The sequence below is a fragment of the Rhincodon typus genome, chromosome 4 (assembly GCF_021869965.1).
Source record: "Rhincodon typus isolate 14 chromosome 4, sRhiTyp1.1, whole genome shotgun sequence".
NCBI lineage: Eukaryota > Metazoa > Chordata > Chondrichthyes > Orectolobiformes > Rhincodontidae > Rhincodon > Rhincodon typus.
Window position 1 is genome coordinate 83,377,856 of NC_063335.1, and position 26,228 is coordinate 83,404,083.

At 39.3% G+C, this 26,228-nt stretch overlaps 1 protein-coding gene across 10 annotated transcripts in view; it reads right to left on the reverse strand.

The window, feature by feature from the left end:
- Positions 1 to 26,228, reverse strand: part of runx1t1 (RUNX1 partner transcriptional co-repressor 1) — a 117,834-nt gene that overhangs the window by 50,052 nt on the left and 41,554 nt on the right. For all 10 annotated transcript variants that reach the window (XM_048595515.1, XM_048595517.1, XM_048595518.1 and 7 more), the window contains exons 4-5: positions 12,307 to 12,396; positions 366 to 547 (exon numbers count right to left, since the gene is read on the reverse strand). In XM_048595515.1, coding sequence (XP_048451472.1) covers positions 366 to 547; positions 12,307 to 12,396 — 272 coding nt within the window. The remainder of the gene's footprint in view (positions 1 to 365; positions 548 to 12,306; positions 12,397 to 26,228) is intronic.

Here is a 26,228-nt window from a genome sequence, read left to right on the forward strand (position 1 = left end):
AACCTTGCTGCAAGCACCCATCCATAACTGAACATATGCAGGAAGAAAAGCAGCAAAACTGTCAGCTGTTTTCCTTAAACCAGCATTTTCCAAGTTGCACCTCTCATCATCATAAAATGTTTAGAAACAGGATTAAGTACAGTACCATGGGTGCATTAATTAACTCAAAAGTAGTAAAAAAAGAACACTTCCTGAGTCCAAAACTCCACGGCTGAAAGCAAAATGTTGCAATTTAAGACACAAAAAAAAAGCACAAGTCAGCATTCACCCGCATACTTTTTTTTGCCCCAATGATGCATCTGCACAGACAAATTTCAGCTCTAAAGGAAACCATTCTGTTGATAAATTGCTGCCATTTGTCTCACCTGTCTGGAGTTCGCCTTTTCCCATTTTCATTAACATCAAGCAGCAGCTCGGAGGAGTCTACGGGTGAGGTGGTGCTGGCATCCAGCAGCAGCTGCTCATGCTGTGCGAGGTACTGTGCTGGGTTCTGCTTGGCCAAGCGTGCGCAGTGAAGTAGCTCCCTCTGCAGCAGGGGCAGGTTGGCCTGCAAGAAAGAACGACACAAAAAACAATACCACGGTCAGCACGGCCATGTGGGAGAACTGAGAGGACCTTTGAGTTGAATGAATAAGCAAACAACTAAAGTGGCCTGACAATATAATGACTTATTTTGAGCCTTTGCAAGCTATGTTTTCACCCAGGGTTTTTTTTTCCCCTCTGTTCTGGGACGCTCATCAGCATGGATTGCTGTAGCATCATGCTGTCAGGTATGTGTTCCATTTGTCTGTAATTCCACACTAGAGCTCTGCATACACAATTTATGGAAAATGGCAGGGTCACTCCTGTAGTAAAATGCAGCATAGAAGCAATTGTTCAACTAGATCTGGAACAGCCAAATTGGTTGTCACGGTAATGGTGCTGGTAAGATGTTGTTAGAACTGGCAGAACAGGGGAAAATATTACCTTATGTTTATCGCCAATCAATCCATGCACTCCAAGTACAAATTTAATTGAAACACATAAAATCAAAAGATTTACAACACAAAAGGAAGATAGCATAATCCCTGCTAGTTTGAAAAAACAAAGGTTTCACATTTGTATATACATACATCTCCACATGCAAATAGATATAGGACAAATAATGGGAATATCAAATTGCCTGACTGGAAATGACCAAGACATTGGATCAAAACAAGAACCAAGAAGGGTCTGAAGAAGGGTCCAGACCCGAAACGTCAGCTTTCCTGCTCCTCTGATGCTGCCTGGCCTGCTGTGTTCATCCAGCTCTACACCTTGTTATCTCAGGTTCTCCAGCATCTGCAGTTCCTACTATCTAAGAACCAAGTCAGTCAGTAATGGCAGTTCAGGCGACCATGCAGATTTCTTAACACCTTTAGGTCTCAGATTAAGAGCTGTCTTAAAAATAAGTCTTGCAGCAGACTGCCATGATCACACTCACTCAATTCGATCAGTTAATATTACACATGCCCCCATAAAACATAGGTACAATCACATTGAATTTGAATTCCACCTGAGGCTCTGGGCAGCAAGCCTCACACTTAAGCACGAAATAGCCATAGACACAATAGTTCAATGCAAGGAGATACCAGACTAACATCCTCTGCAGCTGGAGTCATGCCTGATACACATTTACTAAGGTGGTCACTGTGGCCCTAGAAAATGACTCAAGACAGTGCCCTTAATTTTGACAAGTTTGCATTGAACTAAGTAGTGTCTTTGCATTGTTCCTTGTGGCAAGCAACATCAGTTATCATTGCCTAGCACTTGTATGCTATCAATCACCTCAGTTACCTACAATACCATCATAACCAAATTGCTCACCATAAACATCCTCTTGGTTCACTATTGGCCACTGCCTTAATTGGATTGACCAGTCAAAGCAATAGCTTCCCTAAAAATGGATAACAGTTGCTGGATATTTACTGGTAGATCACTTTCTACACCAATCAGAATTATGATGAAATTTCAAGTACTGGATGTAATACCTCTTGCCTGCTGTGAGCTGTCACAACAATACTTGAAAACTTCAATATTATTTAACATAGAGTCAGCCCTTGCTTAGCATTCTAGCCCATGGAGCTCAATCTCCACCTCTCCACACTCAAAACACACAATGGGTGTCATATATACTCTTTACACAATGAACAAAATTCACTAAGCTTACTTCAACAGGACCTAGCAAACTCATTCTGCTTGGCAGTAGAGTGGTCAAGTGTACTAATGCTAAAAAACATTATTTTCAAGCCTGGTACAATTCAGACTTGGAAATTTATCACAATTTTTTCTTCACTGAGAGGTTACTACCTTGAAACTCTCTATTTAACACCACTGCACAAACACATCACCACAAGAACTGAAGAGAATTAAAGCTGCATTGAGGAAGTGAAGAGACTGTGGCAAGACATATATCACTTATAAAATTCCAAGAGATGGTTAACAAAATTTCCAGACAAAAGACCATTACTTAAGTTCCAACATTTCAGGGTTTAAAATTGAGAATTGATACAGACAATAAATTTGTCCAAGATTTGAAACAAAATCTTTAGATATTTATTTGAGGAGTTAGGTCAGGGTAGAGTGATATAAATTAAGTGGTCAACCCCAGTGGGATCACTGTTTTAATTTAGATCATTGACTTTGATTGATCAAACACGTAGGTAATATGTAAGAATAGGGGGAATGGAGGTAGCTCTGAAATTGTAAACAGCATTTAACAAAAATTTATAATAAGTAAGTTGAACGTTCACAAATTAATTTGAATGCAGACAAATGAAAAATGATGAACACAAAGAAAAATTTGCAACATGTATACTCCACAGATTGGGATAAAATATTCAATGATGAAGTTAAAATACAGTTTTTCCAAGGATAAGATGCTTATCAGATTAAAGCAGAGCAACATTCAAAGTCAATGTGATGCTAAACTAAGCTAAAGCAGCAATCTATAGGTCAAAGAAAGTTCTTTGGTAACAATGTGGCCCTCTAGTTAGATCGCATCAATTCTGTTCACTGAGGCACTGTTCGAGGACTTTAGAAGGTAAAGAGTTACATAACTGACTTCCAGATGTCAAAAGGCTGAGAAAATATTTAAAAGATTTAAGCTTTTCAACCTCGATGGAACTGTCTGAACCTGATTTCATAGATGATTGTGCAGAATACAGAAAGGCAAGCGCAGAACAACTTCAAAATAAATTGCTGAGCGTAGGAAAACTTCATCGGAAAAAATAGGCCTCATACTACAGAGAAAGGAATGGACATGCAGTGAAGACAGAGCTGCTGGATTAATTAAAGTAATAATTAAACATTGCAAAGAGGGAGAAGGTAGATCTTCCTGGATAACTGAAATAAAACTGACTGAACAAGAACTTTTCTAAACTGTGATTAACTTTGGACTGACTGGAGCCCTTGGAACTGTACAACTGCTGAATATCACTGGCGTGGGGAGGAGGAAAATCATTACGATGCAAGACCCCAGATGTAAGCTTGGAATTGAGATAGTCTGCAAAGCTCTACGATCAAGAGTTTCCACCATGCCCTGTCTAGGGAATGGTACCCAGGCAATTATACTCCCAGCAGGTCGCAATATTTTCAGGAGATGGTGAGAAGGGACAGAAGAAAACAGTCAACAAACACAAAATGAAAGAAAAAGCTCAGGGGAATTAATTGCATAATTCTGAAATGAAGATTGATGATATCATCTTGCCAGAAAAGCATAATTTTCAACCAGAAAAACAGATTCTTGCCATTCCAAAAACATTGCAAACGTCACAAAAATCTTTGAGAAGTAACAACATTTCTAAAAGGAAAGCCATTCAAAATTAATAAAAGTAATGTGTTAAACCGCTGAAATATTTTATAAATATATGTGTACAAGTCAATGACAAACATAATGATGCATTTCCAGAATTCCAGCAGTAAGTAATCGCTGTTGAAACCCTTTGTCCCTCAGTTACTCATTGACCTAATTATTACAGTGCACCCTGGCTGGCTTCCTGTGAAAACTTATGGTCATCAAATGCTCTGCCACCCATTTCTTAATTTGAGTGTTAGTTTTTATAAAAACTAATATTCACGAATGTGGAGATCACTGGCTAGGCAAGCTTTTATTCATCATCCCTTATTGCCTCAGAGTAGCTGGTGCTGAACTGCCTTCACAAATTGCTGCAGTGCTTGAGATATATGAACACTAACAGTGCTGTTAGGAAGGGGGCTCCAGGATTTTGGCCCAGTGGCAGTGAAGGAACGGTGACATAGTTCCAAGTTAGTAAGGTTTGTGTGTTGGAGGGGCTCTTGCAGGGGATGGTGATGCCATGCGTCTACCAACCTTGTCCTTCCATATGAGAGAGGTCACAGGTTTGGAAGACGCCGAAAAAGAGGCTTGTTGAGTGACTTCAGTGCATGCAATAGATCATATACCTTGTTGCCACTGCGTGTCGCTAGTGAAGGGAGTGAATTAAACTGCATGAAGTGCTAATCAAGTGGACTGCTTTGTCCTGAATGGTGTCAAGGTTCTTGAGTATTATTAGAGCTCGACTCATCCAAGCAAACTGAGAGCATTCCACCACTCATCCGACTCAAAAAAAAAAGTGGTCCAGCATTGGGGGAAGACAAGAGGCGAGTTACTCACCACAGAATTCCTAGCCTGAGCTATTCTTGTAGCCACAGTATTTATAGGACTAGTCCAGTTCAGTTGCTGGTCAATGGTAACCACCAGAAAGTTTGTAGTAGGGAAGTCAACAATTGTAATGTTGTTGAACATCAAGGAGCAATAGTTAGATTCCTGCTTGTGGGAGATGGTCTCTGATGGCACTTGTGTGGTATGAATTTTAGAATGTTACTCCTGTTCACTTATCACCCTTGCTCTCAAATAGAGATCTTTTCTACTCTGTCATTAGATGTAAAATTGCCTGTAGAAATGTTCCCAAAAGGCCTAGCTAAAATTTAGTTTTTAAAATGAACATCTCAACAGATTTTCTGATTATCATCTTCTTTTTGCTTGTGGGACCTTGCTGTATGAAAATCAACTTCTGTATTTCCTAAACAGAAACAGCAATTAGATGTCATAAACACACTGGACAACCCAAAGTTACAAAAGGTGCTACATAAATGCAGAGGAATATAGAACTAAATTAAACCAGTTAGCCCTTTGAGCCTGCTTTGTTGTTCAATGTGATCATGTCAAATATAAGATATAAATCCACATATTTTCCTTTGCCTCACATTCCTTAATATATTTGGTTAACAAAATCTGTCAAACTGGCTTCTAAATTCCATAATTGATCTAGGCTCCAATGGCATTTATGGAGCAGAGTTCCAAATTTTCCCACTCTTTGCATGCAATTTTTGTTTCCAAATTCACTCTTAAGACATCTGGCTACAATTTTATTTTATTTTGCCACCTACACCTTAAGAGTCCAATCAACAAAAATAGTCCCACTGTTACCAACCCTATTCATTCCCTTCAATACCTTAAAAAAGTGAAATCAATTCTTTATTTTCTAAATTCCAGGGGACGCAACTTTACTTGGTACAATCTCTTCTCATAATTGAATCCTTGAACTCCAAGTATTATTTGGCTTGATCTACAATGCATTTGATCTGAGGTCAATCCATCTTTCCCAGATCTGGTTCTGTGAGCACTTGTGTGGTGTGAATGTTAGAATGTTACTCCTGGTCACCTATCACCCTTGCCTTCAAATAAAGATCTTTTCTACTCTTTCATATCGTTGTAAAGTAGCCTGTAGAATTTTTCCCAAGTGGCCTAGCTACAGAAGTGCTCACAGTATTCCAGATGTGGGCTAACAACGGTTTTACATAGCTGAAGCACTACTTCCAGCTTCTTGTATTCTAGTACTGGAGCTACGTAGAGGCCAATATTTCATAAGCTTTTTGACTATTTTCTGTGTCTCTTCTTGACATTTTAATGCATGATATTGTCTCACGATGTTTAGGATGGCAGTGGAAAAGGACAAAGGACAACCCAGAGTAAGAACAGTTAACTGGGAGAAAGCTGATTGCAATGGGGCAGGAATGGAGCTGGGCTGGATAGACTGGAACCAAAGGATCAGGAAAACCTGTGGGTGAACAATGGGATGCCTTCAAAAGAGATGGTTTGGGCACAGTTGGTGCTTATTCCTTCAAAAGGGAAAAGGTAGGGCAAACAAATTCAGAGCTCTTTGGAAGAAAAAGGGGAGATGGGCGGGGAGGAGAGAGAGAGAAGCTGAATAGAGAGGATTCAGTAATCAGGTGAAAACGAAATTAAGATTAGCAAAATGGGATTATGAAAAAAGAACCATTAACTAACATGCCCAGGCCATGGTGACCAAGGAGGCAACTCAGTCACCTGAAGGGATTAATATTGATAAAGGAGATACTTAAAGTTGATAAGACACTGGAATTGCACAAAATGCATTCAAGGATGCTAAAGGCAGTGAGAGTGGAAGACGCAGAGTAACCGATGATAGTCTTTCAATCTTCGCTAAATTCTGAGGAGGGGCCAGAGGACTGGGGAATTGCAAATATAATATCCTTGTTCAAAAAGGTCATAAGGATAAGCCCAGGAATTACAGCCCAGTCAGCTTAACTTGAATCTCAGGGAAGTTACTCGAAACAATAACTGGGGATACAATTAGTAGTCACAAGGAAAAATGTGGGTTAAATAGGAAGAGCTGTGATGCGCACATACATCAGTCTCTTAAGATATCAGGGCAGTTGCATAAAGCCGTTAAGGAAGCATCCGGTATACTTGCCTTTATAGCTGATGTACTGAGTTTAAGATCAAGGAGATTATGTTGGAGCTGTATGGAATGTTGTTTTGGCCACGGCTAGAGTATTGCCTGTAGTTCTGGAATTATAGCAGGTATATTATAGCACTGGACGGGGTGGGGGGTGGTGGGGTGAGGTGGTGGTGGTGGTGGTGTGCAGAGGAGATTTACCAGGATGTTGCCTGGGCTGGAGAGTTTCAGTTATCAAGAAAGATTGGACAGGCTAAGATTGTCTTCCTTGAACAGAGGAGGTTGAGAGGGGAAATGATTGAGATGTATAAAATTATGAGGAGCACAGGTAGTGTAGACAGGAAGAAACTTTTCCCCTTGATGGAGTGACCATAACAAAGGGGCATAGATTTAAGGGCCAGGCAGAAGGTTTAGAGGGGGTGTGAAGAAAAATTTTTTCCACCTAGAGGGTGGTGGGAATCAGGAACTCGTTGCCTGTAAGAGTTGTAGAGGCAGAAATTCTCATAACCTTTAAGAAGGATTTAGATATACACTTATGATGCCAAGGCATGCAAGGTTATGGGCCAATGCTGGATCTTGGTGTGAAAGGAACAATTTCAAAGTGTATGAATGACACAAAACTTGGGAGAATTGTAACTAGTGATAAGGATAATGTAGAACTTCAAAAAGAACATCAACAAATTGGCAGAGAGATCAGATAGATGGCAAATGAAGTATGATGCAGAGAAGTGTAAGGTGTACATTTTGGCAGAAAAGGTGAAGAATCAAATAAAGGGAATTACCCTAAACAATGACCAAAATCAGAGCAGCATGGCTCTGTATGAATGCATGTCACTAAAGATGGCAGGTTAAATAGAGCACTAACTGTATTAACTGTTGACTATTAACAGGGGAAGCATATACAACAAAAACCAGATTATGCTGAAAATGGTTCCAGGGATGAAAAACATTTATGAAGATAGATTATAGAAGTTGGGATTGTTTTCCTTGCAGAAAAGGCAGCGAAGAGGAGATCTGAAAGAAGTTTTCAAAATCATCATATGCTGGAAGGAACAGATAGGGAGAAACTGCTCCATCTCATAAAAGGATCAAGAAAATTGAAAAAGACAGAAAGTGATTAGCAAAAGAATCAAGTGCAACGTGAGAAAACAAAAAATTTCCATATAGCAAATTGTTGGGAATGGAATACACTGCCTGGACGTATGATGGAGGCAGATTCAATTAGGGCAAGAGTGCATTAGATGATTATTTAAATAGAAACAATAGCCAGGGCTATAGAGAAAAGGCAGGAGAATAGTACTGAGCCACAGTAGTTATTTAGAGAGCCAGTGCAGATGCAACTGGCCAAATAGCTTCATGCTGCACCATAACAATTTTGTGAATCCACTGCTTCTAGCTTGTCACCATTTCAGTACTCTGTTCTACACCTTTTTACATCTGAAGTGTGTGCTCTCACATTTGTCTATATTGAAATTTTCCAGTTTGCCCAGTCATTTAAACTCTCAATTTAATCTTATATATCCATTGCAAGGCTGGCAATCTATAAGTCTTAGCCAATCTGGATGTGTGACTTGCTATCCCATCACCTAGATAATAAAGAAATAAAAAGTCAATTGCTGAAGTTCTAAGACAGATTTTTGTGAAACAGCGCCATTTATTTCTTTACAATTAGAGCATCCAGGCATCATCCCAACCTCTTTCATGCTGTTCACCCGGATGAATAATTTGTCTCCTATTCTATGAGATTCAACATTAGTCAAGCTCTCTTAAGAGGGACTTTATCATATGCTTTCTGCAACTAAATATCAACCATTACTTTAGTTACTTCTCCCAAAAAGAATGATTCATTAGGATTGACCTATCATTTACAAATGGATTCTGGCTCTCTCTAACCAGCTGAAAGTCTTCAAGATGTTCAGTCACCATACTAATAATTATAGAGCAGTAATTTTCCAACAACAGATAGAATATTAACTGCTCTATAACTCACCTATCACCTTTCTTAAACTGCGGAGCAGCCTGTGCAATTTTCCAATTTATAAAAGTCCGATTCCCTAATAAAGAGAATTTTGGAAAATTATAGTTAAGGAATTTATAATGCTCTCACCCACTTCCTTTAAAAACCGTAGGATGGAAAACATCTGGTGATGGAGATTTGTCATTCTTTGGTTCATTATTTCCTTAATTATTGTTATTTGGCTTTTGTTAATTTAAGTGAGTTCCTGATGCTGATTCAATGTTAATATCCTTTGATGCCTAGCATGCTGAACTCTTCCAGTACACAATGAAAACTCATGCAAAATAACCATTCAAAATGCCCAGTTTCCTTCTTTTCAATGACATTGTCACCATGTTAAGAAACCCATGCTGCTTCTGATCATGCTCTTTTTGCAAATGTAATTGTTAAAAGTTGGCTTTTTACCCCATATTCTTTTAGTATTCCCATTTTGAACATCTCACCTTTTTTTTAACCTTTTGCTATTATTGTTATATTTGCCATTCACATGGAGCTGATGCTTTCTTTTAACTTTCTTTTCTTCTATTTTGTGTTGTCTTTTATATCTTTAATTCTCCATAATACCTTTTCTAGCAAATAAAGTTCTTATTGCTTACCAATATAAAAACTGTTTCTATATTACATTGAATTTTTTTTGTGACATCACTAATAGGTCTTCTCCCATGCTTTCTGTGGATTTTCTCTATATTGCTCCAAAGTCTGCCATGCTCAAATCTGGAATCTTGGCAGCAGTTTCAAGTTTATCTCCTCAAACATTATATTACACTCAATGATGTTATGACTGCAACTGAATAAATATTTGCATTAAGTTGCTAACTAACTATTCATTAATTTAACTAAAGTGGCAAGTCCTCATTGTTGCAGGAAATCCTGTTTCAGAAAATTGCAGTGGACACTCAAACATCCACCATCTTTCTAACATGGGCTGGCTTGTTTATACTAATCCATATAAAAGTTCAGACCCCATTGGTAACCCTTCTGTTTCTACCGCATGCTTGTTCAATCCCTGCAGTTATACAATCTACCAAAATGCTCCTCAAACATCTTCCCCATTTAGACATTTGAAAATTGTCCTGAAGTATCAGTGAGAACTGAAAGCATGTTAGCCTGTTAGAGCAGGAGCACATCCATTACAACTTGATACGAACTGCATGGTAGACATTACTGTCTCAGATCTTGTGATCCCAAACTTTGACACACAAACCCTTTTGGGATCCAGAATCCCAAATGCAAGAAGTCCTGATCTGCCATATCACAATTGCTGTCAGAGACTCTTTACACAACTCCTATAAGTCTTTGATCCGTTTCCATTTCATCACCTGGTCCATAAAATCTCCACTGCCTGGTAACTTCTTAGGATATCCAGTCCTACTGTCGAAGAGATTTAAACCTTAATCCACAAGAATGTTCCTCCCCCACCACCATATATTCCATCTTTCCTGTAGACCTCAAAATTGTGGTATGTTACGGCTCTGGGTCTGCCTGCCTGGTAGCCAGGTTGGAGTAATGGCTGCAACACTATACCTGCCAAGTTGGGTTTGTGCCTTTAATCATTCAATTTGGCTCTAATACTCAATGAATTTATAAAGCAAACACCTACTGATGTCACATACCCTAACCTACATTTCGGCTCTAAAATTTTACTCTCATGTTTCTTGTTTCTCATGAGGATGGACAAGCAAGGCCTAGTACAAAACATATTGCAAGCATCATTACTGGACAGGTGGAGTTAATTGAGGGTATAGTTCAAATCTCGCTGTAATGGAAAAAAAGAGTTGGATGGCTATGCGCAATTGAGCAAATGCAAGCAGTATTACTGAAGTAACTGCTATGGGATTGAAGCCCAATGGTGGATCAAGTAGGACATTAAAACTGCACACTCTGCTTTTGGTTAATTCGGTTAGTTTCAGGAACACATGAAATCTGCAGGTGCTCCACAGGAAATAAGGAATGGATTCCCATACTACCTTTACCCTAATTTATAAATAGAAATTCTGCCAGCTTTCACACAAGTGCATGCATTGGTATTCTAAGAGTTACTTAGGAGAGAATACTGTACACATTCAATCAACTTAGTTATGTCAAAATGCCTGGAACGAATTCTGTGAATCTGATACATTTATCGGATGCACTATTTTAAATTCACAGTTAAAATCAATTTGCAGATGATTTAAAAAAATGAAACCACCATTGAACTTCAGTGCCCAAAAAGAGTTAATTGCATTTAAACACTATACCAAACTAAAAGAAGTGACAAAAGAAAGCAATGGGGGAGGGTCGAATCCCAGAACCAGAGAAAGTAATTATAATGGTGTCTAATATCTTTCCTGTAAATGATTCTCCATAACATGAAATAGAATCGAGAGTCTGTGGCTTACATTAGCCTAATGAAAACAAGACTTTAATGCATATTGTTACAGCTGGGATTGAATGCGGTTATTAAGGTCTGCGTTCCCACAACCATATGGTTTTTGTCATTAATGTCTCCTTTGAGGAAAGGCACTAAAATTAGAAAAAAAAAGTTGCATCTTTGATTCCAGTGATCCCCATGAAATGATATGGTAACCATATGGTGTACAGCAGTGAGGGAAGATTCTGGAAGTGTCCTTGTATGCTTTTTTGGATTTTTTTCACCGCTAACCTGACCCTAAAGGGAGCTGTTTTCACGATGAAAAAGTCAGTAATATTCACAAAGGAAATGGCATTCGCATGATGCAATTCAAACACAGCACTTAAAGTTGCTTGGCCAGAAACACACTACAATTATGTGTTTTTTATTAAAAAAAATTAAAACACCCTTAAGCTTTCAAAAAGATGTTCACATTTTAAAATGTTTGACTGCAGCACAAGCAAATCCCAATTGGTCCATTTTGGTCCATGTGCCAGTTCTTAGAAAGGAATGTCAGTTTACTAAGAAACTATGCACATATGAAACTACATATCCAACAAGTCAGACTTTGATTGAAGACATTTCAAAAGCAATAGTTTACTTTATTATTTACAATTTGACAGTGATTTATTGTTAAGTGCCTGCTTAGTCCTGTGGTTAGTTGGAGATGTTCTCCAGCTGATACCTATGAGCTTTAATGACAACAGCTATGTGCACCCATCTCCTGATGTTATAATTTTGGGCAAAAGCAGGGGAAATTCCAGCAATATTTTGAAGGATAAGGTGAGAATAGTATAGGAATCCTTGGTAATAATCAGACTGTTGAATGAAATTATTTCACAGATTCAGAAACGGTGTCAGAACATAAGCTACAGATTTAGGTATGCAGTTTGGACTCCTGGAATAAACTGGATCCCTCCAACATTTTCCTTTATTAGACATTACTTTCAATTTTGCAAACAAATCCTTCTCCTCACTTTAAAAGATAATTTAATGCGATAAGTGCTGTGGGACACTTTAACTTGATAAAGTATTGTAATATTTCATTCATAGAACAGTTTAACCTACAAGAATCTGTTAAATTGGACAGCAGGAACAATAAATTCAAAGGTTATAATATAAATGGGAAATGCTGCAGATACCTTTAGAAATGGTATAACAAAAGGTCGAAGAGGGAAATTCGTAGCTTCTTGAAGCTTGGAATGAAATTCTTCAATTGTCAAGGTAGAATTCTGCAAAATAATTGAATGAAAATAAAATGTGAAATATTTTCTTTTATACCACACTCGCAGAAATAGCTAAAAAAAACTCTGCATTCCATAACCAATAAATATTCAAATTTAATTAAATTTTGAGTGAGAGCCTTTCGACACAACTGAACCCAATGCTGTAAGTGGCTGCGGTCATTGAGACCATGTGTTCTTTGTACTCACATTTGCACTTCTTTACTAGAAACTATGAACAAAAGCTTTCCTTATAATAAGTTCCATTGCTTAATGCAATATATACTGCCCGAGGTGACTCTAAAATACAGATGTATTTGAAGCACTGAATTCACCACTACCTTCGTTGCCTTCACAGCTTAACCCTTCAACTGCTGGCAATTTCCTGCTTCTCACTTTGTTTATTTGCTTTTAAAAAGGAAAAGGAACTATTTTACAGAAATTATATAGATCTTAAATTATGCTACAGAGTATAGCATATGAATATTTAACAAGTCAGTGAGAGATTTTGTGCATATTCATTTGCCATCTTTCTCTTTTGTTTTAGCAGACTACTAATCTAATGAACTAACAAACAGGTTAACTTTGCTAAAATTGTCAGTGGGAAATTCAGATTAAAAAAACTAAGTGCGCATGATTACGCATTGTATTGCAGTCCCATGTTGAAAGTTTTACCTTAAATAAAGCAGGTGAAACAGTTTGAAACAGATTATTTAAAATAATTTACTTTTGAAACTGAAAAGTAATTTAAATTTCTAAGATAACTTATTGATAGCGTCCAGTTAAGTATTGTTATGAATAGGCTTTCACACAGATTTTACCTGCATTTATTTCTAAATCTGAACTGGCTGCACAAATTTATTTCATATTTCAAGATTTCGGATTGAAAATTAAATATATTTTCATAATTAGTGGAAGCTCTATTGCTTTACAGATTTCAACTACTATGATATTTATATAAACTTGCACTAATTCTGTTACACACAGTAGACTCTATTAGCTTTCTGTTCTTACGGTCTTGCTGCTAAGAACGTAAATACACGGTTTAAAATACACTTACTTTACATAAATGTTCAGTTTTGCATCAACAACAAAAATCTCATGAAAACCATCAAAAATACAAAATTATGAGCTAGAAAACAGCTAAGAGACAGTTGATTCTAATAGCAGGATCAGACTGTAGATTAGTAGATAACCTTTTATCATTCACAACACAACACACACCTTAGAGGCTAGACCATAGATTACTTCACACAATAACTAAGCTTGGAAACAAAAGCATTTTTCACATCAAGAAAAAAAAGCATAACACATTTATTTTTATTAAAAATGAAGCCATTCAAAAGAGCAAAGTATGTTTTACTCTATTTATGTTTCAGTCACAGTACCCGATATTACTGTAGCGACAAACTGTTTTTGCTAAAATAACAAATATTCATTTTGAACCAATTAAGTGACCTACCAATAAGAAACAAAATATTATTAATATCATAGTCAAGCTTCCTGGTAAGTTCAAACCACGAAAATTACATGCGTCCCCAGTGCTAATTAGACAGCAAACTGGAAAGCACAGCAGAGAATATTTCAAAGAGATCAATGGTGTTCCAATAGTTAAAGATATTGAGGAGGAAAAGTGTGTTTCTAATTATCCTGCCACCAACCCTTATAAAACTCCAGGGCCATCTTAGTAAGAGCAATCTCACCACACATTTGTTTATTCAAGTTCCATAGCACAATTGCAGACATTACTATGCATGGAGAACATTCCTGCCAGATGGGAAAACTGGGCTCATTTAGCTATGCAATTAAGTTTGCAAAATATTCCCATTCCCAGAAAAACAACCTCTACAATAGTTTGCATTTACATAGGCCATACTTTGTTCCATAAACATTTGGGACACCTCAGCAGATATATCAAGAAGCTCATTAGTAATACAAACATTACAATACATAGAGTAAATGGCAAGGAACAGTAATATTTACTGCACAGCTAAGTGACATGAATTACATTGCCCATGAGCGATCATTTCATAGCATAGTGATCAAAGAAAGACGGTTCATTTGGCAAAGCAGAATCCAAATGGCTGCACTGCATAGTAATAAGGAGTTGCAATGTTGAACGATGGGAAATAGCACTGTCCGTTTAATCTTGACACCTAAAGAATATAACATCAATGAGCAAGGAAATCAAACTGAAACAGTTGACCCAGTTTTTGTTACAATGCAACATCCAGCCCAATTACAGCTCGTGTTTGACACTTCACTTGACCTCAGATGTCACTGGATCACTATTGCAGTGTGTGAAGTGAGGGGATCACGTGGTATGATGAATCAGCGCTAAGCCGAACTGCAAAACAAGAGGAGCAGCAAAAATCCTATTTAAATACTTGTGAAATATTGTGCAAATGTTGTTTTAAAAAAAAAAATGAGCTCAAATCCATCTCTTGGCATTCTCATGCTTTTTGGAGGTTTGGCCATTGAATATTAATTTAATCCACTTTTCCTAGCTTCACATTTCCCTCTGCTTTTTGCTCTTGTTCATATTTTGGTAGCTACTCACCCAAATAGTCAATTCTTATACAAAAACAAAAAAGAGGGGACTGTTATCACTAGTCAATTTGGAGGCCCATTATGACAAGGCTCAATCATGTTCTCTCCTGTCATTTGTACATACATACACTGAGCAGTGGCCAATGTGTAATAACTAAAAAGAATAAACACAGCAAAGTTTCCACACTTTAACTTGAGGTCATCGATACCAATCGTTATGCTTTTCTACTCCAGAAAATAGTTTTTATTAGGTCAAGGATTAAACTAGAATCTTACTTGGTCTCAACATGGTTTAGTGCTATACCCTTATAACATACTGCATTTACAACTAAACCAGTGAAGCTTTGTACTCTCTTTTTCTGCACACCTAATTTTCAATTGAAGAATATATTTTTTTCTCTTCATAGACAGGCAGAGAGCCAGTGTCAAATTCCCGCTACTAACTTGGACAGTAGTTATATTCCTTTGCAGCTAACGTAGTCTTGAGACCATGAGTCCTGAACATAGGTCCATATAATTCAGAACTTGAAGACTTAACAAATATCTAGATCTTCCATGTTCAGAAATCACTATTCTTGTGCTTCTTCCTCAGCAAAAGTCCAACATATCTATCCTCCTTCAATCACAAATGTTATGTTTTTACTCACTAAAAACAATTTCAGGAATCTGGTCTGACTACCAGGCCACAGCTTTGCCAGGAAATGGAATTTTGGGAAGGAACTGATCAGATGAAACTCTGGGCAAATATTTCAGGGTACAGCCTCAAGGGGGAGCAAGCTGCCTATTCATAGTATGGGAAAAACTGAAGGATGCATCAACCCCAGTTGTAGGAGAATACTGACAGAGACTGGAACTCAAATTGCTCGTTCTATTCCCTATTCCAATGCAAAGACGAAAGACAAAAAAAGAGTAACTGACAAAAGTTCTAAAGTTACAGTGTAAAGAAAAGAATTCAGATGCAAAACCTTTACTTCAGCTTTTCACACACTGTTTAAATTCTGAAATGTTCTTGTTCTATTCCTGTACTGCCCTTTTATACAAAGAAATCAACAATAAAGACATTTATTAATACCCAACCAATAATTTAATGCATCCTCCAAGTATCATCATAAAATCTTGGAATCCCTACAGCAGGGAAGTAGGCCATTGGGCCCATCAAGTCCACAGTGACCCTCCAAAGAGCAACCCATTCAGACCCATTTCCCAGCCCCCACCCTATTGCTTGTAACTCTACATATCCCATGGCTAATCCACTTGGCCCGCACATCCCTGGACACTATGGGCAATTTAGCATGGCCAACTCGCCCAACTGGCCATGCCAACTCCACACAGACAGTCGCCCGAAGGTTGAATTGAACCCAGGTCCCTGGCACTGTGAGGCAGCAGTGCTAACCACGGAGCCACCGTGCCATCCCAAATAACAAATATAGAAAGCTAAGATGAAAGACCCGCGAAAGGCATGCAGAATCCAAAGGCTTACGTTTAAATCAGACCATGCTACACACACGGTTTAATGTGGCTTACCACAGTCTATTTTTCTCTAAATGCCACAGCTTCCCAAAGTGGGGGTGGAATTCCAAATGGGACTGCAAGCTGGAATTTGGACGTTGTGTACTCCGAAGAGGCAGAAAAGATGCCATGGAGCTCAAAGAGTTATAGTTGCACTCTCTGAACCCCCTAGTTCTCACCGAGGATCATGACAATTATTAAACTTTAAAGATGGGGCATAGTGGGGGAAGAAGTTTGAGAAACATTGCTGCAGGGATTAGCAGAACTATCGATATCATCAGACTAACTTTCCTAGCATTCCCTCCCTAAGACATTGTGGATATACTTACAGTCCATGGACTGCAGTGGTTCAAGGCAGCAGCTCACCACCACTTTCTCAAGGGCAGCTGGAGACAGGCAATAAATGCTGGCCCAGTCAGTGACACCCACATCCCATGAGAGAATAGAAACAAATTCAGGTCTTCCATGCCTATGAAGATGCAAATATATATTTGAGCCCAGGTGGACCATAAGAACATTAGAAATAGGAGCGGAAGTATGCATTTTGGCCCCTTGAGGTTTACTCCATTATTAAATAAATAAAGATCACAGCTGATGCGATTATGGCTTTAACTCCACTTTCCTGCCCACCTGCACAACATTCAAACCTCTTATCGATAAAGAAATCTAATCTAGCCTTGGACTTCTATGAGGTACAGAATTCCAAAGATTATTAACCTTTTGAGCAAAGAACTTCCTACTAATCTCCACTTAACTGGGAGATCCCTTATTAATAAACCGTGCCCTCTAGTTCTAGATTTCCACATAAAGGGAAATATCCTCACAACATGCCCCACAGAATTTTATATGTTTCAGTAAAACCACATCTCAATCTTGTAAACTCCAATGAGCACAAGTCCAACCTATTCAACTAGTCGTTATAGATAACTCTTCCACCACAGGAGTCAATCTCGTGAACACTCTCTGAATAGCCTTCAATACCTTCTTAAGTAAGGAGGCCAAATCTGCAGAAACTATGTGCAGCCTCAACCATGTGCTGAACTGGTGCAACAACTCTGCCCTGTGCATCCATCTTGCATGGAAGGCCAACATTGTATCTACTTGCTACAGGTAGTTCTCCTATAACGCAATAGTTGTGTTCTTGCGTGATCTCACGCTATAGAAAATCGCCACAGAAAATTGCACAGTATAGGAAGTGCTATAGAAAATCATTACACCTATACAGCAGAAAGTTTGTGTTATCCAAACAGCGTTCACTATTCATCAATCACATTAATGAAACATACGTTATCGCAGAACTACTTGTATATGTATACCCTGAACACCCAAAATCCTCTATACTGCAGCATTTTGCAGTCTCTCTCCAATTAAATAATATTTTTCTTTTCTATTCTTTTCAATAAAGTGGGAAATCTCATTTTCCCCACATATACACCATACAGTCATACAGGTCTACAGCACAGAAAAGGGCCCTTTGGCTTAACAAGTCTATACCATTGAAAATAAGCACCCAACTATTCTAATGTAATTTTCCAGCACTCTATAGTTTTGTATATCTCAATTATGACCCCCTCCTCAGTCTCTTCTGCTCCTAAGAAATAACCCCAGCTTATCTAATCTCTCTTCATAATTAAAACTCACTAACCGATATAATATCCTGGTAAATTTCCTCTTTACCTTCCCCAATACAATCAAATCCCTTGTAATAACATGGATTCCAGAACCACATGCAATTCTCTACTTGCGGCCTAAGCACCATTTTATACAATTCCAGCATCATTGTCTTGTTCTTAGACTCTGTGCCTCAGCTGATAAAGGCAAGTATCCCATATGCTTTCTTAACTACTATCTACCTGTCCTGACACCTAAAGGGATTGGTGGACATGCACACAATGGTCCCTCTGCCAAATTTTTATCCATTCATTCAAACTTTGTGTATGCCCCATACCCTCTTTTTGTCCTTCTGAACTCGGCTAAATACACCAGGTCTCTTCATCCAAGTCATTGATAGATTGTAAATAGATAAGGCGCTAGGACTGAGCCCAGTGGCACACCACTAGTTAGGGATAGCCCAACCTAAAAACATCCCATTTTTCGCAACTCTGTTTCCATGCTAATGATCACCCCCTAACATCTGATGTAGTAACTGTTCATGCGGTACAATATTAAATACCTTTTAGGAAATCCAAAGACTTTACAGCTATTAGTTCCCCTCTACCAGCCCGGTTAATCCTTGAAGGACTCAAATAAATTTGTCACTGAGTGATTTCCCTTCCATAAAAAACACATTGTCTCTGCTTGATTGCAGCACCATTTCCTTAATGTCCTGCAACAACATTCTTATTGTAGTTTCCATCATCCCAGGCTTTAACAGGGGCTTCATACTACAAAAGCAAACGAATTATGTCAAACCCATATAGAACACTAGTCCAGCCTCAGCTTGAGTACTGAGTCCTGTTCTTGGTGATACAAAGATATGATTGAATTTGGAGAGAGTACAGAAAACGTTTATGAGAAATTTCCCAGGGAGCTGGAATTTTCAGTTGTGCAGATAGATTGGAGAAGTAAAGCTTTCTCACACTATCAAAGAAAAGGGTAAGAGGAGATTTGATTGGAAAAAAATTGTATTTAGAAGCTGATCTTGTTCAAGAAAGATCAAGAGCGAGGAGGCACAAATTAAGGTAAACGAGGCAAAAACAGCACAAGAATATTTTTTGCTCGCAGTAAGTAATTAAGGTCTGAAATGCACTGGTTGTGAGGTGAAGTTAGGATCAATTGAGGCTTTTACAAGATTGCTATCTGAATGGAATAGCTATTATGGGGAGAATGCAGGTGAATGGCATTAAGTAAATTGCTCATCTGGAGAGCTGATGCAGACTTAATGGACCAATTGTCCTCCTTTGATTCTGGAACATCTTTGCAGTGAATTTCCCAATGACAGATGTTGGGATAACTGGCCTATCATTTCTTACTTTTTGTTCTCCTTTCTTGGATCGAGGTGTAATTTGTGGTTTTTCACTGTGCTGGGATCATTCCAGAATCTAGAGGATTTTGGAAAATTATAACCAATGCTCTCATTGTTGCTGCAACTACTTTTCTTTTTATGGCCCTAGGATGCAGGTCAACAGAGACATGTCAGCTTCCATCCCTTGAACTCACATTGCAAATTTTTTGTCTCACGATAGTGCGATTATTTTACATTCTTCATTCCATTTTACCTCAATTTGCTACCATATGAAAATAAGAAAGGAGGATCATAGAATCCCTACATTGCAGATGGGCCAAATGGCCTCTAGTGAGTCTGCACTGACCCTCCAAAGAGTATCCCATCCTATCCCATAACCTTGCATTTCAGCACAGTTAACCCACCTAGCCTCCACATGCCTAGACACCATGCGGCAATTTAGCATGGCCAATCCACCTAACCTGGTGGATCTTTGGACTGTGGGAGGAAACCGGAGCACCCGGAGGAAACCCACCCGGGGAGAATGTGCAAACTCCACATAGACAGTCACCCGAGGGTGGAATCGAACCTGGGTTCCTGGTGCTGTGAGGCAGCAGTGCTAACCACTGTGAGCAACAAAAGTAGGTCACTCAGCCCCTAAAGACTCCTCCGCCATTCAATAAAATCATGGTTAAATCTGATTACTCCACATTCTCACCCACCTACAATAACCTTTCGCTCCCTTGCTTATCAAGGATCTATCTACCTCTGCCTTTAAAATATTTAAAGATTCTGCCTCCATTGCCTTGAGGAAGGGAATTCCAAAGACTCTCAACCCTCAGAGAAAAAAAGTATCCTCATCTCTGTTTTAAATGGGCAACCCCTTGTTTTTGAACTATGACTCTTAATTATAGATTCTTCCATAAAAGAAAACATCTTTTCAATATCTAGTCAGTAAAGTCCTCTTGGCATCTCCTATTTCTCAATTAAGTCACCTCTGACTCTCCAAAACTCCAAAGGCATAGTCTGTCTAGCCTTTCCTCATAAGGCAATCCTTTCATTCCAAGTGTTAAGACTAGTAAACCTTCTCTGAACTGCTTCCAATGCATTGCCATCCTTCCTGAAATATGGTGATAGTACTGTACTCAGTATTCCAGATGTGGTCTCACCAATTCCCTGTATAACTGAGGAATAACCTCCCTGCCCTTGCTTTAAATTCCCGTCACAATAAACCATTACATTCTATCACCTTTCCAGATTACTTGCTGTGCCTACATACTAACCTTCTGTGATTCATGCACTAGGACACCCAGATCTCTATGCATCTCAGTGCTCTGTAACCACGTTTTTTTCTTATCCTTTCTGCCAAAATTTATAATTTCACACATTCCCATACTGCAATCTATTTACCAGATTTTTGCCCGCTCAATTAACCTATCTATATCCCTTTGTGGGCTCCTTATATTATCTCCACAACTTACTTTCCTAGCTATCTTTGTGTCATCAGTAAATTTAGCTACCATACCTTTACACTCTCCATACCAATCATTTTTACCTAAGTTGAGGCTCAGCACTGATTCCCATGGCACACCACTTGTGACATCCTGCCAGCCTGAAAAAGACCAATTTATTCCTCCTCTCTGCTTCCCATTAGCCAGCCAATCTCCTAGCTATACCAATATGTTACCGTCTACAGGATGAACAACTTTTTTCTGCAATAACTTTTAATGCAGCACGTTATCAAATGTCTTATGGAAATCTGAGTAATATACATCTACTGGTTCCCCTTTATCTATAGGTTTACTTTTCCTGAAACTCTAATGAATTAAACATTTCCCTTTGACAAAACCACATTGGCTCTGACCAATTACCTTGAGTAACTATTTTTCTATATAAAGGAAGCTTGCCTGAATCTAATGAGTTTTGGAAAATTAATTGGATCAATTATCTCACTAGCTACTCCTAGGATGAAATCCATCAGGACCTGGGGAATGGTCAACTCATAGTATTACTTCTCCAGTAATTCTAAATTTTTTTCCGTTCCTCCCTTCCTTTCAATTCCTGATTTACAGTTATTTCTGAAATATAATTTGCTTCCTCTCTTGTGAAGACCAATGCAAAGTATCTATTCAACTTGTCTGCCTTCTCTTTATCCTTCATTCTAATTTCCCAATCATTTTTTCCGCCAATAAGCCCAACACTTCCTTCATTTTTAAATATTTGAGGACATCTTTCGTATCCATTTTGTCCAAGTTTTGCATACTAATTTTTCCCTCTGTATTAATCTTTCCGTAATTTGAGAGAAAATATTTCTGCTCATCTCAATATGAAATGGGTGACCCCTTAATTTTAAACAGTGACCCCCTCAAAAGGGAACATCCCCTCCACATCCGCCCTGTCAAGAACCCCGAGATCTTATATATATTAATCAAGTCATATCTTACTCTTTTAAACTTGAGTGGATACACACATAGCATGTCTAACCTTTCGTTAGAAAAACATTCCACCGATTTCAAATATTAATTATGGTAAACCACCTGCTTCTGATGCACTTATACCCCTCCTTAAGATGTTGAGTCCAACACTGTTCATAGTATTCCAGGTGAGGTCTCACCAGTGCCCTGTGAAACTGAAACACACTTTTATATCAAATTCTTCTCACAGTAAATGAGAAGATTCGATTAGCTTTTCTAATTATCTGCACGTACCTGCATACTAACCTTTTATAATTCATGCACTTGCACACTCAGATGCTTTTATAGCTCAGAGCTCTGCAATCTTTCACTATTTAAATAATGTACTTTTTTTTCTTGATTTTCCTGTCAAAACGGATAATTTCCCATTTTCATACGTTATATTCGACTTGCCTGGTCTTTGTCCAACCTATCTATATTCCTTTGTAGCTCCTCTTCACAACATTCTTTCCCAATCATCTGTGTGTCATCAACAAATTTAGCAACCATACCTTCTGTTCCTTCATCCAGTTTGTAAAAGGTTGAGCCTCAGCATTGATCTCTATGGCACACTTGCAATATCCTTTTTGTGCGACACCTTATCAAATGCCTTTTGGAAATCCAAGTACAGAATACCCAGTGCTTCTCCATTATCCAAAGTGTACATGTTATTTCCATAAAGAACTCCAATAAATTTGTGAAGCACGACTTCAATTTCACAAAACCATGTTGACACTACCCGATTACCTTGAAGTTTTCTAAGTGCCATGCTATAACATCCTTAAAGATACCTTCTAACATCTTCCTCAAGACAAACGTTAAGCTAATAGACTTGTGATTTCCTGCTTTCATTCTCCTTCTCTTTGCTATATTGTCAATGCTCCATCCTAATGGAACCTTGTCTGTATCTAGGGAAGAAATCTACTATACTTGGAATGTTCTAAAGCTCTACCATGAACACTGATTCAAAATACTTGCTCCAAATCTGTATCCTTCCCTTTTTGCCAAAAATTTCCGTAGCCTAAATGGCCAAAGTTTTCACTTAAAATCTCCGAAGTAAACAGCTCGCCCCAAAACCCATACTCTCACCCTCTCCCTTATCCCGTAGCCATTAGAGGTCTCTCACTCACCACCAGCTCCCAATTCCAAAATTCCAACTATCCTATATCTCTTTGTCTACTCCTCCACCCTTATGGGTCTAGGTCACAGCAACTTCCAAATATCACAATGGGGTGTCAATGGGAAGAAGAACGGTAGCATTAGTATAGCTACTCTTTGGGCCCTATAAGCTAACTAGTAATTTCTTTCTTTGCCATTTATCTCCAACTAACTAATTCTTCTGTAACCAAACTGACAAATGGAAACCCATCAAAACATATGAGACACACAAACTGGAACACTGGTCTATTCCTGGTTGGTGTCAATATGCCCTTCTGATTTGTTTCCAGGAAAAAAAATCCCAGGAGTTTAGACTGTTGATGTTCTCCCTTCCACTCCTTGGGATAAAGATTTAAGAAGTGTCCAATTCCCAGGAGTTCCAAGGTAGAACTTTGCCCCAGATGTTATCAGGTGTCAAATAGAAGGTGAAGTGGGAACACCTATTCCATTGCTCCATGACCAAACCCAGGTATGAAGTTTGGGGAGAAGCTCCAGAAATCCCCAGCTGACTGACCCGTTGTGGATTTCCAGCACTATAAATCCATACTAAGAAATCCTGGGAAGTTACAAATGAAGGCAGGAGGAAGGGCAGAAAATTAAGTCTTGACTTTTTCTCCCTCCTCATTTTACTGCAGAGAAGAAAAGAAATCCATTCAAAATACATTATCATTGGTGGATCACTAATGACCATAAAGATAACAGTCAAGGAAAACTCAAATTAACAATGCACCTGTCACTCACTAAACATGGTATTTTTGTACCTTAATTAAAAGGTCCAGAACAGTGTCTCCTAATCCCAGTTACGATGGAAGTAAACTTGTTGAACTAATTGGAAATAATTGAGTCCAATAAGAAAAGAAATTTCTGCTCTGGAAATATTGATTCTTAAGAGCTGCTCCCGCTCCCTAATTGGTGCTTTTAGTTCTTATTGTTTTGAAAAGAAGATGTAACTGGAATATGAAAAGGAGCAGTTTATGGGGAAAGCTGTAGCTGAGTCAGTTGCCAGTGTGGGCAACATGTTTTCCTCCAGGTTCCTCCTATAGTCCAAAGGCGTACATTAGGTGGATTAGCCATGAGAAATGCAAGGTTTCAGGGATAGGGTGGGTCTAGGTGGGATGCTCTTCAGAGGGGTGGTGTGGACCTGATGGGCTGAATGGCCTCTTCCACACCGTAGGGATCCTATGGTTTTATGAAAAACTTAGGCAGCAGAAACCTGAAATGTAGAGTAAATGCAAGCTATTTCCACTCCCTGGATAATAAGAGTGAAAGACTTTCAAAACTATGGATTCTCATGAACTTCCATCTCAATAAGCACGCACTAAATGTATTGCAAATTGTTTGCCTTTTGCAAATTTCCTTCCTCACCCTTTTCCCAAAAAGTTCTACCAGTCCTTCAGAAATTTGACCAAATCAATTTTAGTATCAAGTGGGAGCCTGAACATGACAAAATGATTCAATGGTGGACCTACGACAGAATAGCTATCATACAGGTTTTGCACCCACAGAAGATTCTTAGCCTAAGTGTGAGAGGGTGTGGGTATCTGCAACGGTAAGGGCCACAACCCACCCCCACCAGCACCAAAGCTCGAGTGCCAAATGGGCATTCAAGTGCTGTCCTGGAATCTCCTCAAGCCGATGCCATGGTTGAGAAGTCATGCCCCTCCTGAAGCTGTTAGCTACTACAGGCCAGCAACCACTGGGTCTTGCATAGCCTTATGAAAGACCTGAGCTGGCAGCTGCATGGGGTGGGGGGGTGTCACAGGGAGGCAATTGCTTCTTGCCTGCCGGTAAATCAGTCTGGTAGATGTCATTTGCCATTTAAGGGTCTTAATTGGTGTGGATCCAAAAACAACAACCGTGGACATTCCCTTCTGGAACCTAATTGCTGACAGGTCTCTCCGCCATATCCACCCGATTATCTGCCCTCCCTACCATTGACTAAGAAAGGGAAATCTCAGTCATATTTTGTGTGTGTGTCTCTGTGTGTGTCAGAAGTGAGTAATTGGGCTCATGTTCCCCTTCTCGCCCTCAGGAAGACCACCAATGAGGCACCTCCATTCCTGTGTGAGCACACCAACTAATTCAGCGTTGGGGAAAACTCATCTCCTGGCAGGAGGGACTCAGTAAGACATTACCTGAAAAATACACCCACTGATCGTATTCTAAATTTCAAACTTCCCTCTGTTCTACCATTCTATAAATAAAAGATATTGGGCTGAATCTCATTATATTTTGACAAAAGTGTCAAGTGTTGTTGAGTTTTAGAGGGTTTTTGTTTAAACATGGGGCCTAGCGAGTTTCCTCACATATCAACCCAAACTCACCTCATTAACTACCTCCCATATCCCTATGGCAGCCCTCCTGTCAGATACTAGCCCGATTCACCTGCTCAGAGTACCCAGAAGTATTCGCCACTGCCAGAACATCCCAGGAGATTCTGGCAGCCCAGTGCCGGTCCCATATTTAAAAAGCTATTGCAAACCCGATCAAACGCTGGCAATCCCAAGCTGCCTCGCACATTTGCCACAGACATAGTTGAGAAAAGGAATTTGGTGCTGGACGGGGTGGTGCAGATGAGGGACATCTCCATTCCCTAGGACCAGACCCTGCCAGCCTGGTCCAAAGTTGTCACCCAGGTCAGTGCAGTGGTCTAGCTTCGTCCTGCAATAACCTTCTCTGCTCTGTAAGTGTCACCGTTTTCTAGCTACAACACTTGCTCTCTCTCTCTGTCTCCTACAGCACCAACATTCTGTCAAAGCTCATACTTCAGCACTTCCATAATGCACAAAACATCTGTCCTCACGCGGGCTTGTCTACCCTAAACATCCCTACACTAGTAACCGTGCACATCCTCTGCACTGCCTACTCACTTGTTCCACACAGCCCTGCACCCCTCCCCCACCTGCACCAGCACTAATAGCCACTTGCACAGCATTCAATCTGCCAGACGCCAGGCACCTTCTTAGCCCCGGGCAGGAGATGATCTTGTGGGATCGACAATCAGAGACATTGTGCAAGTGCACGAGCAGATACAGGAGCAGCATTCAGGGGGCACTAAGCAACCTGATACAAAGGTTACTGGGCTTCGCGACCGGGACGCTGCTGCCTTTGGTATGCCATCCTCTGGCTGCCTACATTGGCAGTTTGACAGCTGCCAAGGAGAGTTAGGTGCAGTACCTCAGGGTCTACTAGATACACCCATCAATGCACTCTATGCACAAGGAGCA